At 38.7% G+C, this 20,177-nt stretch overlaps 1 protein-coding gene across 1 annotated transcript in view; it reads left to right on the forward strand.

Annotated features, from left to right (window-relative positions):
• The window catches only part of asic1b (acid-sensing (proton-gated) ion channel 1b), a 209,481-nt gene continuing 189,304 nt past the window's right edge, over nt 1–20,177 (forward strand). Inside the window, exons 1-2 of the mRNA XM_026166912.1 lie at nt 1–1,411; nt 8,336–8,531. Coding sequence (XP_026022697.1) covers nt 1,050–1,411; nt 8,336–8,531 — 558 coding nt within the window. The 5' untranslated portion in view covers nt 1–1,049. The remainder of the gene's footprint in view (nt 1,412–8,335; nt 8,532–20,177) is intronic.

Here is a 20,177-nt window from a genome sequence, read left to right on the forward strand (position 1 = left end):
GGGTTAGGCACTGCTGGAGTGCCGCCGACGCTGGACTCCGTCACCCGGTGTAAAACACATGCCATCCTATCCTTGCTCTCTCCTGTTTGGGGCGAATTTAATTGATCTGGGAAACCGCTACTGGTCTAAGGTAATTTTTTCCTGAATTCACGGAAAATAGTATTTTCCTAGAACCTTCTTACTCACGGACATATCATTTCAGGAAAAGAAAAAAAAATCAGAGTCATTATCATTGCATTGTTGTGGACGCAGTTCGGAGGAGGGAATGGATGCAAGCGAGCAAGCAGAGGCGCACCGAGGCAGCTATCAGACAGAGCCAGCTCCTCTGTGATGCAGCTGTTTATCCCGTGGAAAACCCAGGACACCCGACGACCGCTCTTAAAACGTTAACAGGCGAGAAATCAGCGGCTGATTGTTATTCCACGCGTGTTGGGATTTGCTCGGGAAGAAGAGACGCGAAAGCCATGTAGCCGGTCTGTTCTCTGAACCGCTTTTATTTTCTAATTCCTTGTCTTCTTCGTAGTGGTTTATTTTCTACCTTTTCAACCGTGATCTGTTCCCGCAGAGCTGCACACTATTTCTGCTGTTTGTGCTAAGCTTGGAAGCCAGATATCAACTCGATAATTTTACAGAAGTGTGCAGGAGAGAACAGCGCTGGCATCTTTCCATGCGCGCTTTCATCGTCATTATAATTATTATTATTATTATTATTATTATTATTATTATTATTATTATTATTATGGAACTGTGACCCCAAACGAAGCAGCATACAACGCATGCTTCTCCCACATTCACTTTTTACAGGTGTTTTCAGTTAAGAACTTTGTATTTTGAGGATTGTAAAATGCTCTAAATGTCGAGCAATTTTGCCGGCTGTCAGTGACGCAACATCTCACACAGACTGCATGAGAAATACATGCGTAGAAGGGCGTGAACTTGCGGCCACTAACCTCCTCCTCATTAATAAAGCATCTGCTTATCTACAAAGCCACTTTGCTCTTTTTGCGACCTCACACCCATCATTCATCTAAACTCATCTCGGGGACATAATGGATCTTAAAGCGGACTCAGAGGACATGGACTACAGGCGGCCGGCTCCCATTGAAGTTTTCGCCGCCAGATCCACACTGCATGGCATCTCGCACATGTTCACTTACAAGCGGATGTATATCAAGCGCACCCTGTGGATTTTGTTTTTCTTGGCCTCCGTGGGTGTGCTGGTGATGGTGTGCGTGGATCGGGTGCAGTTCTACTTCGAGTACCCCCATGTCACCAAGTTGGATGAAGTGGCGGCTTCACTGATAATATTCCCTTCGGTAACCTTCTGCAACCTCAACTCCTTCCGTTTCAGCCGGGTGACACGGAACGACCTGTACCACGCTGGGGAGTTCCTTGCCTTGCTCAACGGCAGGTGTGTACGTCCAGAAGCCATTTACAATACCTGCCTGTGTGTAGGCTGGCTTACTGGTGATTTTATATAAGCACTAAAACCACACCTCACCTGCACCCCAAGTATTATGTAGCCTAGTGTATGACAAATGCAGTGGCTGCAGGGGTGCACATCTGTGTGGATTTATCACATGATGATTCAGGATCTGATTGTGCCCCCAGCATTTAGCTATAACACTAAATTTTTGTTGTTGTCACATTCTAGTGCAGTTATCATGAAACTTAAAAAAATATCTGTGAGCACTTAAAAATCGTTTGACCACACCACTAAATATCTGCATGTCTTCTATAGACAGTCTGTGTGTGGAAGCAGGTTTTACGCTTTGCAGCCCAGCAACAGCAATGTTTGAGTTGGCATTTAACTTTGGAGCTTAGGTGTAGTCTGCATTGTTTTAGCTGAGGTCTTATGTCACATGGAAGAGCGGGGCAGAGTTTTACCACCTGTCTTTGGCTGTTGCTATTAGGCTACTGGAGGAAATCCGGACTTCACTGACAAAGCATGCAAAACCTTCCAGAGCTCTGAGAGCTAAAGATTGTAGTATAACGCACGTAAGTAAGAAAGTGAAGTTAAAGGCTAAGGATGAAAATGTAGTGACATTACAGATCTACTGTCTACTGAAATCCATATTGCACACATGCTACCATAGCTGTGAAAAGCAATGGAACAACAACCATTAACATCCACCTGTTAAAATATGCTGATAGTGAGAATGAGCACACCTTAACATAGATGCTGAGAATCCTCCAAGTAACAGATAATAGATAAGCTGTTTCTAAGTGTTTAATAAAGGCAAATATAAACATGCTAATATAAATATTGGATAAGTAGAGGAGAAGATTTTTAAACCCCCGCTGACAAAGTGTTGAGAGACGTGCATGATTCACAACTGCCATCCCCTCCCTTTACACTTGTTGCTTTCTGCTGTGCTTTGATCATTTAGTCTTTCGGCAACCATGACAAGCACACTGTTTCATGTTGAAACTTTTAACTCTGAATTTCTTCAATTCTTCTTTTCGATGTTATCCAGATTATACTGATCCCATTTTTCCAATACAGATAATAATCCTGCACTTTGCATTTGCAGCTAGAGCAGGAAGAAAAATATCCCACACAAATACACATGCACACATGGACACACAGATGCATAGACATTGTTTACTGCACTTACGCAAACATAAAATATGTAATACACACAAACATGTCTCAATATCATCTTGAATTCATTTTTAATTTTATTTTTAGCTTATTGATTCACAAAGTGTTGCAGCCTGAGGCAACGCGTACAACTGTGCATGCTGTACATGCTGGAATGACATAAATCAAATTCTCTGTTTTCATACTGGATATCATTTTTCTGTGACCCTCATATATACATCCATATTTGGGTTATAACTTTACAGGATGCCAATAGATTCACTGTCTTGCGGATGTATTTTGCATGCTTTGTATGGTATAGATTCCGAGATTTGTTTCCGGGTTGTTTGTAGTGTCAGCTGGAATAGTAGACCATTAGGATATCAGTGCAGGTTTCCATCTCTCTGATTTGTTATTGCAGGTGTAGCCAGATTTTCTTTAAAAAGGTGCACCTAAAAAAAATAAAAGAAGATATAGGAAGCAGAACATTAAAGCAACCTTACTTGCTCCAAGTGACTTTGGGATGAGTTGACTTTTGATGGAGGGAGGGGACTACAAGGAGAGGCAATTAACTTGTGTCTCGTAAGCTGTGTGATGAACAAGTCTTTATCCCCGTGTAATTAGTGCTGTTTGTTAAGCTACAGAGTTGTGCCACTGATTAACACTGTCATCTCCCTCTCCCTTTTCCTTGCCCTCTCAGTTAGCTTGGCCTGGGATCAGGGTTGGGGTAGGAACGGCATTCATTTTACTTTTCTTTTTTTTTTAAAATGAGGACAGGGGACAGTTTTTAAAATGATTTTTAAATCAGGTTTCAAAGCGGTTAGAGTGCTAAAGAATGTGGAGGAAAACAAATAAATTAGGAACATCTTGGACGCACAGATTTTACACTAAACATTGATTGAACAGAAGATTTTTCAGTGGTAAGCCTTCTGATACCACCAGACAGGTGGTAGGTTTGGACAGAAAATGACAGAATACAAACAAAATGCTGTGTTTGTGGGTCTGTGTCTATCACTGTCTCAGGAAGAAGGAGTAGGCAATATCTACCCTTGCAGTGATGCCAGGCTTTCTTAGACACTGAAGTTTGAAGCTGAGCTGCTAGAAATTTCACCTTAACTTACTCGACTCCAGCAGTTTCCAAGCAGCCACCCACCAAAAAATAAATAAATAAATAAATCACTTTCGTATTGTATTTTCTCAGGTTGGAGTTACAGTTAGCCGTGCAGAACATTAGAAGTAAATTGCTCAGTTTTATTTTTATTATGTTGCAAAGGCAATTAAATGATAATTAGCAAAAGAAAGGTCATTTCAAAGAGGTGTTGGTTATGTGGTTTGTGCTGCCAAGAAGTGTTAGATCAGCTCACGAAAACCAGAGAAGCACGTCTTCTGCTTACACAGAGCCCGAGATTAAACATGTTTCCTGAGCTTGCAAACATGCTCTCAATTCCCACGAGCTACATGTGAAATGTAATGCTCCATAACTTTGACTGCCTTATCTGTCTCAGCAAGATCATGGCCGTATTACAGATTTAAGTGGTGTAAAAAAAGTGCACGGATGGGGACACTGGGAGGCCAGGTCATCGACCGGAAAAAGCTGATTTTTCAAATCTGGGTTCATTTGCATTTATAGTGTACTGTGGCTGTTTACCGCAGAGAATATTACAACTGTGGAGACACAGAAATTTTTGCATGTTTTTACCATATTTTCGTCTTTGGCTTGTTTGTGTATTTCTCATCAATACAATAGATATTTGTTTGGGTTTTCTGTGCCTCGTGGCATCCTTTGTTTGCATTTCTGTGACCTTGGCCAAATTGGAAGAATAACTGAATCGCAGGTGCACCATCATGAAGATATGATTATCCAAACTCAGCCACCAGGAAACATGGCACATATTCATTTTCAAGGGCACTGCACAAACAATCCAATCCTTGTTAGTGTATGAGTTCAATTAGCGCTAATTGGATAATTACCTGAGATTATGTCAAGATGTGTTCATTGTTGTGTCACACAGCCCGAGGTATTAACATCAAAACAAATGTAGTGCTTTTGCTTTTGTTTGTGTGCGTGTGAGAAAGAGAGAGAGTACCGCCTTGTGACCACAGTCTTACTGTGAAAGTCCACTCTTAAAATCAGTGGCTGCTTATATTTGCTCTCTCTTCTCATGAGGTGGCAAAGTGTTGCAGATGGTCCTTCATTCGTTTTAGTCCCCACAAGAAAATTAAAGTGCTTGTGGCCCATAATCCAATTTAGTCTCCCCCTCCCATACGTAGAGAGTTTGCAGTGATTGCTTTAGGGAGCAGTGGCAGGGCAATATTAAAAATCTACCCATATTATTGTGATTGTATGCGCTTCAACTAAAGCCTCCTGACTCGGGGATGTGAGCGCAGCGTCTTAAGTGCTCTCCTGGCAGCTTTGTGTTTCTTATAAAACAGTGGCTCAGGATACAATTCAATTAAGTCCAGAATGTACCACAACAGGCTAGCTTCTTGTTAGAATAGAGTGTGACAGTGTTGTGATGTAGTTCCCATGTGGGCAAGAGTACTGGAGTTGTGATTGTCAGAGTGCTTTTAGGGACCAACATTACTAAAAACATGACAATTTGTAAATGGCTCCACTGACAGATATTTATGATATTAGTACCACTCTGTCCTCTAATTTTAAACTCACGTCTGAAACAAGTAATACATAGACAGTAGTAATCATACTTCCATTTTAAATACTGAAAATATTAAAACCACATTCACAGAGAAAGGTTTGTATCCTTACTAGGTGACACTTATTTCTTGGAGTAACCACCACAGTTTGTCCAATTCTTTTAGCAAGTTTCTCATCTTGACTTTATATAGCAGGTTTTCATTGTTCTCTACCTCCTTCTCTTACTTTTGCTCTATTATTCTTTTTTAATGACAACTTTGATGCCGTACAGGAAACGGCATTCAAAGCCTTGATTACTGTAGCCAGAGTATTGTGTTAACATTTGGGAAAAGTGTGGTTTTCCTGGTTTCCTCCTCCACTACTATTGTTTCTGGGGGTTTCTCAGTCGTGAAATTTTCCTGCTCTTTTTTGCTTGAGCAGTCATGCTTCTTTTCTCTTTGGACTGCTTCGCTTTTTAACATTTAGGTAAACATGTTTCCTTGTTTTGAAAAATTGCAGTGTGGCAATATGCTCCAGGATGCACCTTGGAGTTCATTATATGCCTTCCAAAGAACACATCAAACATTTTGAAACCAAGAAGGGCTCCTTCTTAAAAAGAAACAGTATAAAAATGTATCACTTTCTTTCAGTTTCAGTACTTTTCAAAAAGCAGTAACCCGTAAACTGTGAAGAATCAGGAGCCAGATGAGCTACTACATCACTAATCCTCTGGTTTTCAATTTTATCCTTTTATTGTTTGAATAACTTATTTCTGGAAAAAAAAATTATGCATTAGCTTCACTCTGAAATGATATGAACATGTTTTTCTCTAACACCCCTTATTACTTACTTACAGTATAACCGTTTAATTGTACGCAACACTCTTTTGGCCTGTAGTAAATTAATGAAAAGTGAACTATACTAGAAAATAAGTACCACATAGATCCACTATCTTTAATTTATAATCTGTATCAAAGATAGTGCTTAACTGTCTTGTTTTTTGGCTGTTGTGTCATACCAGTTACTGCTTTTTATTCAAATTGTGGAAAAAACTCTGATTTAAAAGACAAATAGCAACCAGCAGCTGCTATTCTCGTTGAAAATTTAAACTGTAGCGATAAAAAAGAAGAAGTTATAATCAGCTAGAGTTAATCCTGGTTGATTTGTTAATGTTAAAAAAGATCTCTGATGTTCCGATGTTGAATTTTAAAACTGTATCACTTGGCATTCATTTTAAATCTTGAGCAGAATAATAGTCCCGATATTGTCTGTCAAAGCGCTGTGAACTCCATTCAACACGAAGCATGACCGTCTCTGTTCGGTGTTATGAGCAGGAGAACAACCCTCATTTTAAATTACAGCGCATACCACCTCATGTTGTGAAAATCTTTTTCATTTAGTCTCTACCAGGAAAAAGCACTGTAGCAACAGTGAAACATATTACATTTGGTTTGGGCATAAATCAAAAATACATCTCCAGCTGAATATTAACGCAGTGCTCCCAAAGAAGTAATGTAACATTTCATTTTTTTATTCATGGATCAGCTTATGTTATTCCCATCATCAAGCGACAAAATCTTGTTCATTATCATAGACAAAGCTTGACCTTGTGGAATTTTTAAAAAATCCATTAAGCTTTACCACCAATTATGGTTTGAAATAGTGCCCATGCTCATGACAAACAACTCTGTCGTCAGTGTCCACAAAGTCATTCACAGATTTACTGTCAGGCACAGGAAGAGAAGGGTATGCCTTTGTCTTTCTCCGTCTCTGGTTTTCACTTCTTCAGCTTGGGGATAAACTTATTCATGTTTGCTAGTGCAAAACGAGTTGTCCAAAATTCTTACAATAAAACAATATATGAACCTGGTCATGATATTACTGCTTCTGCTCAACATCACATATGAATTCAGGACTCTACCTTAGTATTTTGCAGTAATTCAATTTTGAAAAAACAGAAGCTGTCCTCTTCACTCTCAGTGTCCTACAACAATGATCTCACAAGTGGCTGTCAGTAGTGCTTAATTTTAGCGCTCTATAATTTGGATGCTTGTACCACTGATGGCCCATTGCTCAACAGGGGTCATCAATGGGCCACTTTTTCGCTGCGCGGGGCCATACTGTTTAATTGAGGTTACGTTGTATCAGTGAATGACTGTGAGCAGGCACTAGAGGTTGATGGTAGCTGTCAAATTAAGGCATAGCATAAATGATTTCCACAGTGTTTTTCTTCTGTTTCATTTCTGTGTGCATTGATGCACGCAAATTACTGCTTCTTTGTCATGTTTTTTCTTATTTGTTTGCAGGGGAAATGAGAGGTGGAACATGGTAAAATTGATCCATTTTTCACTTTGAAAAAAATTGCAGCAGATGAAGATTTATTTATTTACACTAAATAGTAGGTGTGGAGGATCATCAGCCTGAAAGCAGCATTCTGAACATTGTTTTCTACATGATCGCTCTGCCACCACATATAACCCTAATTGTTTAACAGACCGATTAAAGTAATTGTCTGAAATGAAATATTCCCATCCTGTAAATAATGAGCTGCTTTCCTGCACTCCATGGAGACTGGTATGCCACAGTTAAGCTGTCAGTTTCATAAAACTAAGATGATATTGTGAGAGCTTTCTAGCTGCTCTTCTGATGATGCTGACAGGTATGTACACCTTTTTTTAAGGTGAACGGTAGATATCCACTTGTTGCTGCATCTGTGTTATTAATGTTTCTTCTGCCAGAAAAACGTGTGTACCTGCAAAATTCTTAAAATCCATCTTTTTAGATGTGACAGAGGTACAACTAAGGTTGTGTCTTGCTTCTTTAACAACCTTAACTGCATTTAATACTTTGAGTGAGAAAATAAGGAATAACAGGATGTTTAATATTACAATCTGACAAAGTGGATTTTGTAAGCTCAAGGTAAGCAGTTTGAAAAAAGAATTCTTATAGAGAAAAAGAACAACCTAAAATGTTACTTTTTTTTTAATTTAATGAGGCAAAATCCTTTTTGTGATATTGAATTTGCAAAACCTAAGTACATTAGACTTGTGTGTTAGTTGTGCACATGTGTGTATTTTGTGATCAATGTTGACTAAGTGTAGAATCTTTCTGTCCAGGTATGAGATTCGGGACCCACACCTGGTGGAGGAAAATGTCCTGCAAATCCTAAAGGAGAGAGCGGACTTTGACAGCTATAAGCCTCGGCCTTTCAACATGCGTGAATTTTATGACCGGACAGGCCACGACATTAAGGACATGCTGCTTTCCTGCTCATATAGAGGGGAGGAATGTGCAGCTGAAGACTTCAAAGTGGTGAGTTGCGCACGTAAACAGAATCAGCTGAGACCTATGGGTCATCTAATCATGCTAGTGATACAAAATGGGCCTTTATATAGTTTACTGTGCCGTGAAGTTTAGCTGAGCGCTGTTCACTGAAGTCTGCTTTTGGGAATTGACTTTGCAAATATATTAAAAGGAGAGATTTACAGAGACAGCGCTTTATCATAATTTCAATCGATGGTGCTCCATCCTTCCAGATTCTTCCATCCCCCTTCAGAATTGGACAGTAAACCATTATATAGTTTACTGAGCCCTGGGTCATTGCCACAACACGTTCCATGTAAGTACAAAGTTAGAACAAATTGACGCTGTGAAATATTTTCTGTCTTTATCCTATTTACTGAATGCTTTCAGATACAGTTATTACCTGAAAGCTTTGTGACCTTAGTATTTGTGATAAAGTATACGAACTGATCTTGTAAAGCTGCAATACAACTGTGTAACCGCGGGTGACAGTAGTTAATGTACTTTTTTTGTTGTTTCAGCCGAGTAAGAGCCAGAATTACTGATTATATAATAACTGATTCTCACACTACAGCTGTCAATCTCACTAAATTCTGGTAATACAATAAAAGTTTTGCCAACACTATGAAGTTTAAGGCTATGACACTGTCTCTTTCACTTGCTGAAGAATGCTAAAATGTAGAAAGAAGACATTTGTGTCTTTTGTTTAATATTAATTTGATTTTTTTTGCTTATTTTATAGTTTCGTACTGCACTGTTTTTCAAAACTTTTTTGCCCGACAATATCTGCCTATTCCAGCTGGAAACAGAGCTTATAAGTGCACTGACATTTACCAGTGCTGTCTGTGCCACAGTACGGTCTAACAGAACTTAAGAGCTGATCGATATTTATTAAGACATTTGTAGTTTTTAGTGACAACTTACCCACAGTTAGCTGATTTTATAAGTGTGAAAAATGTGATTATGTGTAGACAGATCCTGTGTACTGTTCTGTTTAGACTTCACTTGCAGTCTGAGGTCTATTGACAGTGCACATGATAAGCTGTAGTTAAAAGAATCAGTGTATAGACAAAAGCGGAGCTGTAACATAATTTCCAAATCATCAACGATTTTGTGAAAAATATAATAAGCAATTGCACTTTTATTCAGCTTTTTTAGGGTTGTCTCCATTTGTAAACAATGTACCCGCTGACTATACCAGAAGGCTAGAAAAATTGGTTATTGCCCGCAGAGGCTAAGTCATCAAACTAGCGATAGGTTCCCATGTTGTTATCCGAGTACCTCTGACAGTGGTTACCGTAAATGAAAGAAGCAGATTTTAAATTATGCCATGAAAATTTGACAATATCAGGGCCTTAACTGATTGAGAATAAGAATAAGAGAAAAAGAGCACCAAAGGATTGTAGGTAGAGACAATGCAGCTTGAGCAAGAAGAAATGTGGTGGGATGACAGTTGCAAAGAACACACACACACACACACACACACACACACACACACACACACACACACACACACAAAAACACAATAAGACATACATACAAATTTTGCACATTACAAACAGTGGCAGCCTACTGTAGGAGTAGGAACTAGTCTTAAAAGAACAACTATCCAACAGATGCTCATGCAGGTGGCAAGTGAGGATGACACTGTATTAATAAATTGATATCGCCTGAGAATCCTGTCTTGAAAGCGATCTAATACATCCTCAGAATGTGTTGGAAAGAAGCCATGATTAAGCTTAGTAAAATCAGCCCTCAGTCCAACTCTTACATTCTTTGTCCTCCAGTGTTTCTTTATTGTGGAATTTTTAATGTGTTTTTCCCCCAAGTGCTATAAAACCATGTAGTTGAGAGGTGGGCTGCATGCTCACATGGTGTGGCTGCTCTAATGTGCTGATGTGTTCACATTTACTGTAGTTAGTTGCGCTTATAGCAGATGGTACTTCACAGCGCTCTGCTGTACATTTGTACGGTTGTAGACCTGGATAGAACAGCTCAGCATAGAGCACTAATGGTGTGGAAAGAAGCTTCAGCGTGTTAGGAAAGGGTAAGGTAACCAGTCTCACCAGCCTCCACCTCCAAATCCCAGAGTATGGAAGCATTAAAGCTGTGATTAACGCTGTTGGCAGCTTCTGGTTGTTTTCTAGCTAGCACAGGCAGTGTGGCTCACTAGGTAGTCCCTGGGTGTTGAAGATAGCCAGAGATAAAAGATCACTGCTACCTACTGTGGGAGCAGTTTGCTGACAAAAATGGTAGATAAACAACAGTAGTACGTAAGGCAGCTTTTTCCAAAAGAATCTGCAGTGTAGTACAGTCAGATTTTCTCATAGATCCAGAAACTTGAACATATTAGAGTTCTTTAGTGTATCAGAATTTATTTCATGTTGTTTTTCAGTTAAGGTTCAGGTGTTGAGTCCAACATTATCCAGTCAGAAGTATTGTGTCCTTGTCAAAAGTCACTGGTGTCATTATCCAAATACCAAATACCCTGTGGGATCCAGTACAATATAATTTTTAAATATTGCTGCTGGAAATATTAAAAATTAGTGACTAATTATCTCGTATCATGTTTCACTGCTGCAACTTTGTCCTTCAGAAAAACATCTGCCAACTTGGAATGCAGATGGTTTAGCTCAGATGATATTAAAGAAGAAAATTTCACATGAAAATGAATATCAATTGATGGCCTACGGCCTCTGAACCGTAGCTGCATGAGATAATATAAAACCATAAAAAGGGAGCAAAATACAAAGACCATAATTTGATAGTTTATGGGTTTGTTTTTAATTGAAGGTGCGATAAATGGATTTCGAAAGTATGCGATCCCTTCCTAGAGAGGCGGCCTTTGCATTTCACCTACAACAAGGACACTAAAGCTAAAACCATCCAAAATATATTGAATGGCTATAATACACTACAGTAAGACAACTGATATTGCACGAACACTATGGATTGCATGTGCCATCTTACTTCTATTTTTACTTTGATACAATGTACGGCATTTTAAGAGCAAAACTACCAAGCATACAGTTTGTCTTACTGCATCCCAGTGGAATTCCCTACAGATAATATGTTGATCGGCAATGTCACAACCTCTAAGTTATTCAATTTTGAACTCTTTAAGACACCCACATCCAACTTCAGTCACCAGGGAGAACTTTGACAGGCTCATAACTTTGCTATCAAAACTCAAAACTGAAGCTTGAGGGCTGACAGAAAGTGTAAGAGAGAGACAGACATTACATGAGAGAAAAAATAGGAAGAAGAAAGAACGAGAGAAAAAGAGCCAGATAAGCAGAAACTGAGGCCCAGGTAACAACAAAGTCCTTGGGATAAAACTAAACATAATGGTCGAGTACTGCGGAGAGGCTCAAAGACACAAAACAACAGCTGCCACAGCAGGAGCAGCAATAGAAGTACTATTGGTACACACAGGCTTGTGCTCATTTTAACCTCTTGGAAACTGCAGAGCTCCATTGTAGGGCTGGGTATCGTCACTGATTTCTAGAATCAATTCGATTCCGATTCACAAGGTCCCGAATCGATTCAATCAATTCAATTTGAATCTGGGAAATTTTGCCTTTGACAGTCAGAAATATTATAATTCAGATCAGTACATTTACATATTTTTGTATCTACAAAAGGGAAGCTGACACTTGTGAGACTTTATCAAAGGTGTGAGCATCACAGCAGATGTCTTTGTGTCAAAGTAGCTGAAGATAAACATGAAGGTGATTTTCCTGGCCTGGAATTTTTAAAAATATTCTCCAGTACATCAAAAACGAAAGAAAACTTTTAATCAACATATGAACATTACCTCTGAAGTGACAGCGGTTTTAGTACAGACATGGCTAAGCGTTTTGCATTTTGCATAATTTTAAAAAGTTTAAATTTGGTCAGTAGCCCATTGAACGGCAGAAATTAGGTTTTCTTTTCGGAAGTAAGTAAAAGGGAATAAAAACAGCGGCCGACAGCGCTGTAAACAACGGTAGACTTGTGCGTAACAAGCAAGCGAATAATGCAGAAAACAGATTTTTAGATGGGAAACTGTTCTTGAAGTATACAGAGAAAGCAAGAGAGCGAGAGAGCGAGAGAGAGCTGTGCATGAAGTGTGATTTTTATTGTGGTGGAAGCAAAAAAGCAAAAGTCAGAGGGAATCCATGACGATGTTTATGTGAAGCGTAGTTTGGATCTTCTTTTGCTGCCGGTTCGGTCAATATTGTTTGGGCAGAGATCAAACTAACAGCTTTACCCGATCGTGTCCGTAGGGTGAGAAAGGCAACATCTCACTGATTGTGATCCACGGGTCCGCGCTTTGTGTTTATGTCGTTGTGCAGAATCTGTGTTCCTGCTCTCATTTACTGTTTTAGCTGTTTGGTGGTTGTCAAAATTTTGTGAGGTTTCACCTGAGACTCTGGCATTTTGGGCAAAATAAATTTATATAAAAAAATCAATTCAGGATTTTAATGAATCGATATCACGTTATCCAAGCCAGAATCGATTTTAATCGATAATCAAAACCCACCCTTACTCCATTGTATGTCTTTTACAGCTCCCCGTTTGTTTTCCAAAACACAATTAAATATAGCACCTGTCCTTCCTTTCCACTTGTATCTTTTTGAGTCGAGAAGGACAGAAAATATTATAAATAAATGAGGTCATGATAGTCATAAATGAAGAGCTATCTTTGAACAGATCTTTGGTTATAAATAAAAAGATTTTGATTAGTTATCAAGTTGTCATAGTAGTTCTTAATACATTAGCTTCTACCCTTTTAATACATAGTAGTGTTCCTCAAAAATGTTGAGCAGACCCTCAGTGCCTTATATTTTGCTTCCAAGGAGCCAGGCTTTCTTTTTTTAAAGTGGTCTTAAACAAATTATTCAGACTTTTCAGACTTCAAAGCTTTACTTTGGACATTGGCTACTTTTTCACTCATTTTCGGTCTAATCCTTGTACCTGACCATTGTTCCTTGTTTAAGTGACTTTAAACTGAACAATAAATTTTTCAAGCATAAAAAGGCGTCTAATTTAAGGGAAAAATGGTGTTGTCTGCATATTACAGACAACTTAACAAAGACCTGGTTTTAAATAGTCTTTAGGCTGCCTGATACAAAACACACATTTTTACCTCCATTTCTTTAGCTGAATCTATAAAAACTGACTAAGTTTACACAATGAACTGTTAGCTGATAACCTGACATATATTGGCATGGTATGCAGTGTAACCTTAAAATATCTGAGGAAACTGAATAAGTTGAGGGCAAAGAAGTGAAAGGCATAAAAAACAAATATCTACTGCAGATAAACAAAATCTGAAAACCATGTTACAAAGATAAAAATCAACAAAGGCCTGACATTGGATCTGAGAGATGCACCTGGGCCTTTAATTGATTAACCTCATCAGAAATGGTTTCAGTGGAAGGCTGACGAATTAATTAAGAGAAACAGGTATGGTTTGGCCAAGGCATGCCAAATTACACGTGAATTACGCATGAATTTAAATTTTAAAAGTTAGGAAAGAGACACAACAGTCAGTGTCTACAGACATAAATAAAACACGAGTGAGGCTCTGTCATGCTTTCGGTCTAGCCAGCCATTGGTTTTTAGGATCTTCTCAAAATGAATGGACTCATGAATGTAGAAGAATATGTTCAGTAGTAGAGTACATTCATGCTATATCCTGGAAAGTTTATACATTCATGTTATAGTACAGTGGAACCCCAACTTACGAAATTAATCCGTTCCCGAGGGTCTTTCGTAAATCAAAGCACCCATCGCGCCTTTTGAACGAGGCGATGCTGAACGATAGGCTATAGGTTAATTGCTAGCTAGAACAACAATACGTCGTTCAAGTGGAACAGCGAAGCGCAAGTACTGAAGCCAAGGGGTTGTCACATGATTCGGAAGGCATTGTGGGCATTGTAGGCTCAGCCAATCAGAACCAGCAGATTTTGTTACACGGGCATTTTGCCGTAACACGGGCAGAAATATTGCCGTTCAGTGCCTTCGTAACTTGAATTTTTCGTGACATGGGGTATTCATAAGTCGGGTTACACTGTATCTGGAAAGTGTCCGACTGGCAACAGCTTCATTTTTGATCATGGTAATGATCCCAAACACTTTGCCAGTGCAATGAAAGCATACCTGGATAAAAAACACACAATGGAACACTATAGCTCATGGAATGGTCTCTCCGAAGCCCAGACCTCAAAATTACTGAAGCATTGGGGGACCGTCTTGACAGAGAACAGAAAGAAGCGCTTTGAATAGCCAGGAAAACTATTCCTGAAGATTTCTTAAAGAAATTACAAGAAATCTTAAGAGAGTTTAGGCTGTTTTGGTCATACCAACTTTCAAACTCATTAGAAGTGTACAAATCCTGATTTTGCCCTGTATACTGTATTTCAAATTTTCCAAATAATACATAAGAAGTAATACATAAAGAAATGAGGGGTTGCTAAATACTTTAAATTTAAATTTTTACAGTAGTGCAGATTCCAAACACAACAGTACTTTCAGGCAGTCACTATAGTGGATGGATGTGCAAATTAGATTTTTAGCTTGGATATGCTTCCTGACACAACCTTCCCATTTATCCAGTCATGTGACACTCCAAGACTTGGTTTGTGTCTCCTACCAATCTTGAACTGGGGAACTTTCACATAGGAAATCGTAAGGAAATAAACCACCACACCACGGAGCCTACAGCCTCTAAATAAAGAAATAAAATAAATTATTTCAAAAATGTTTTTATTAACAAAAATTATACAATTACACTGTGTGAGCATGGTGCATGTAAAAAAAACAACAACTTTCATTTGCGAAAATGTGTAAAAACAAGAGGACTATCATTTAATACTGTTAACAGCACAGTCTGCCCGTACGTGGTGTTGACTGTCAGTGTAAGAGATCTGAGGATGATCTGATGATCTCAGCTCTAAGGATTAATTTTTGAGTTGAAGTACATTTTTGGATATTTAATACTGAGAAAACATGTCAGACTTTAAAAAAAAACAACCCACAGACACACAATATTACAGTACTTCAATAGTGCCTAGCCGGCACTTGCCTCTCAAGAGAAAATCTTTTAGAAAAGATCCTTCATGCAACTGTGGTTAAGTTATGTCACATTGCAGTGTTGTGTCAGATAAGCAAAAAAAAAAAAAAAAAAACCCTAAGTACTCTGAAATATTTGTGAGGTGATATTTGTGTTAAATTCTAAGTTATGGAGTTTTTCAAGATCATTTCAGTCATTTTAGCTTAAATTACTGACAGATCACACTTCATTTACTGCAAATCTTCTAGCTGAGAACCCACTTTTGTGTAACCCAGACTCTTGCATAATTGCCATGGTCATTCTATTGAGCTGTTGGCTCCATTTCAGCTGTCCATTGACCCCCAGAGTCCACCCTTGGTGGGACGGAGACGTGTGGCTAATGAGGTGTAATCAATACAGAAAACCTCAGAGACGCCCGCCGATGGATTGGATTTACGCAAACAGCAATCTAAAGGATAGGTGGGGCTTGTTAAGTCTTTTTTTTTTTTTTTAATATTGTTGCTCTTCACAAACAGAAATGGCAAGAATTATTGGTGGCTGTAGTCGTTCCTCCTTCTAATCTATATTAAGTACTCCACACAAGCAATGAGCATGTCCCTTCTTAGGCTGAAGTTCCATTACTTGTGTTACAAGGGTTGTATTTCATTCTTCAACCATGAACATAAAATATACTGCTAATCCTGAGTCGGTTTAGAGTTGGGGCTAGCTTAAGGCATCTAATTCCTTAGCTTTATTAGTTATGTAATCCAGTTTAATTAGATAATCTTTTAAATTTGAATACTGTTGAGACTGCAAGTCTTTTTAGGTAACTGGCATCTATAATAGCAGAATTTCAGCGGTGCTTTAATCTGCCATTCCTCATAAACAGTTTTTGACACATCTCACCTTTGATCCACCACGTTTTATTCATTGTTATTCCAGTCTTATCCATCAGCTCAAAGCCGATGATTCTGCTGTTCTTTTTGGCCAGACGATTCCCACATTTTTCCTCCTGAGGCTAAATCAATCAATTTGCTATTACCCTAGAACTCAGAGACATGGATCAATTAGGTTTTTGCTGAGTAATGAATGAATGCCTAATGTAAAAATCTCCTCTTTGAATGTAAAAAGCTACTGGCTCTCCTTTGATGGCTTTTAGATTCATGGTGATTTACTGTCCTCACTTCTCAAGTCAAATAAAATTTTACAATGTGTCAATTCACAATATTTGATCCCGATCTCTCCGAGCACCTCGCTCACTCTTTTCATTTTTAAACTTGAATGTGCATTATGTTGTCAAACATCCAACAAAAATGGCAAATTATTGGTAAGTTACATTTTAACTGCTTTCTGAGTAATATTGTATAAAGCTAAGATGTCATAGTGACGACCCAGAATAGCAAATTCCACCTAACATGGCTTCCTCCATTGCTTATGTTATGTTGGCCTTTCCAGCGGGGCATGGAAGAAATAGATTTCCTTTCAAAGGGCTTTAGAGAAGGCTAAGCATGTGCCCTGCCCCCAGCACACATACATACACACATACTCCTTTCATCTGACCTCTTTTTTGTCATTTTAATTACACAAAGAAGGACTTTTTTTGACAATTTAGGCTCCTACTGCGTGAGGTACTCTGTGGACAAAAGGTGAAAAAGAGGAGGGAAACAGATTAAACCAACTCCAAAGCATGGAGAGATCTGAGAATCCATTTATTCCATGTGACCTGCCAGTGCTCCTAGCGTTACAAAATTATTTTTAATAATGAGTCGGGTGGGCAAGCTACGCAGTGGGGGAGAGAGTGAAAGAATGGAAGAAAGAGATGGAAAGAACTTATCCTTTAAAGAATCGATTATAAACAGTTTGGTTCAGATCAGAAGCATCTGATGACTGTGCAAAGCTTTGGAATGAGAGGAAAGAGGGGGCAGGAAACTGGAATATGTGTGTGTGCCAATGGAAGAGTCTATGTTTGGCTCTTGGTTTGTGGCGCTGGGCTGCCAGGGAGAAGTATACCCACCGTGACAGACCAGGAGCCAGAGCGCACTAGCTGAATGTAAAACAGGGTGTTCCTTAACTCTATGCTTAGATCTTTCGCCTGCATGTGTGTAAAGCTTTTGCAGTACTTCAGTGCACAGAGAGTGAATATTCGGTTCAGATTGTGCTGACAGGCTGAGTGATTATTCACCTAGCACTGACAGGTGGCACACTGCTGCATTAGTCAGCTAATTACCATCCAGAGTAATATTAGTGGGGCTGACTGTTTTTTTTCCTTGTCTTTTTCTCTTTACCATCATTTTATAATTTATTAATATTTCATGGGAAACCTGTTACAGTCTGCATTGGTAGATTTGGCAAATTGTATTCATCATTATTGCTTTTGAATTCATTACTGGAAAACATGATTAATGGTTTTGGCATTTAAAATTGATTCTGATAATTACAGTAGCTGATTGATGACTGCGAAACAGAATATGTGCCATTTTCTGCAATAGCATGATGTACCTTTTGTCTTTGCTGTATTATCAGATATGTTACTTCAGATAGTGAGAGACAGACAGGTCAAAAATATGTTTCTTTCTTTCAGAGATGACAGGGTACAGCTATCGCCTTGTGTTTCAGTGTCTAGGGATGGAGTGAAAAAGCAGTTTGAACACCACCAGGGTCCCGCTGGGACAGAGTTTTCATCTTACCAGCCAATGTCTTGATTATTTTTTTCCTTCTCTTGTCTCTTGGGTAAATTCCCTAACCCGTCGACTTCCTTTGAGATCAGTATTTTTTAAGTCAGTGGACAAAAAAAAAAAATACTAGTTGTGTTAAAAAAAATTCAGTCATTGTAGACCTTTTAGTATTTTTTGTTTGTAAGCATGTAGGTGGGTACATATGTGAAGCCAGGTCTATGCCACTTCAGCTCGATTCTTATACTCTTTTATTGATGTTGAGGTAATCTTGCAATTAGATCTTCAAGTGGTTTGCCGTTGCACCTGGAGTTGAGAGTTTATATATTGCTAATCAATAGTCTGTGATAATGAGCTTCGAGGACTACTTCTGATAAAAAGACACAGTAACGGAACATGATTATAGAAAAAAAGCTGGTGGGCTCTTTTTTTCTTCAATAGAAGGTTAATGGCCTACAGCTTACTGCAGTAGTGTCTTGGATACAGATATTTTAGGATGACAAAAAAATATTTAACATATTCAGAAGTGAATCAGATTAATAATATATATGAAACTTGTTGATTTACCTGAAACTGTGACTAACAATGAGAAGGAAGGCAGTAATGCATTGTGAATGATGAAAGTGCCCATTGGTCTGTGAAGCATCATGTTGGTATCACAACGTCAACATTTTAGCTGTCGTCTGGGGTTTTGGAGCCAGAATTGACCTTGTACAAGGAGGTGGGGTTGTCAACTAAAGCTAGCAAGTCTGGTTAGCAAGTGTAAGTGCTAAGGAGTCCACCTCAGGGTTTGATTGATGGGTCCCCTTATATTTCTTGATGCATCTTGATGCTACGTCCAGATGAACAGAATCAACTCTTGGACGTCCCGTTATATTGGCAGTGCAGAAGGGACACTGGGCTTGCTCTTTCCTGTTTTATTCTGGGGCTGGTACAAAAATCACAGCATACAGTCATCATTAACAGTATGTTATGCAGTTGCATAACATACTGTCTACTTATGGGGTCTACTTATTTTTTCATGGTACTGCATTAAGTACTTTGAAAACTTTCTTTTTCAGATGACTGAGTACATTGGACAGTCAGAGAACTAACTATAAAAATATTTAAATTTTACTAACCAAAACTACTTTTTTTATGCTTGGTTTTTTTGTTTTTTACATTTTTCCCTTGTTGATTTTCCTCTTAATTTTCAAAAACAGTAGGTCTGTCGGGTTTGGTTAACTGGTGATTCCAAACTGGCTTAAGATGTCAGTGGGAGTATGAATGGTTGTCTGTCTCTCTATGTTGGCCCTGTGCTGACAGGCTGGTGACCTCTCCAGGGTGTAGCCACCTCTTGCCCTATGTCAGCTGGGAAAGACTCCGGGCCCCCAGTTTACACGTGGAGCAGAGCAGATACCCATTTTGAAGGGGTGTGACAGGATCAGCCAAATCTTTTAAATAATGATTTATGTTTAAATTATTTGTGACTCACTTAATTCTATTTTATTTTATTTTATTTTATTTTATGTAAGTCTTCCTTTTGGTTTGGTGGGAAGATGGTCCCTTCAAGTCAGTGGCAGAGAAGATCATGGAACAGTCATGTATTTGCTCCATGAAAAGGGCTTCATTATACACTAGGAAAAAAGCATCATTATACTGATAAGACCTACTTACTTGTCTTTGTTGAATACATCTGTGATTTTCTCCCTCAAAAGTGTTATGAAGCTCTCATTTTGAAGTGTTTGCAGCACCTGAACTCACATGTCGAAGATGTCCCAGTTAGTCAGTGAGTCAGCCGGTAAATCAAAGTTATGAATGAATTAATAAAAGAGGCTTTTGATTTATTTCTGAAATGCAGGCATGTCACTCAACAATCAGACAACCTCCGTGTGTCCTTATTGTTTTCTGTTCACCCACCACATCCTGAAGGCAACAGCTCATCTTTTGTTTATTGCATGATTT

Source organism: Astatotilapia calliptera, chromosome 5, assembly GCF_900246225.1.
Source record: "Astatotilapia calliptera chromosome 5, fAstCal1.2, whole genome shotgun sequence".
NCBI classification, from domain to species: Eukaryota; Metazoa; Chordata; class Actinopteri; order Cichliformes; family Cichlidae; genus Astatotilapia; species Astatotilapia calliptera.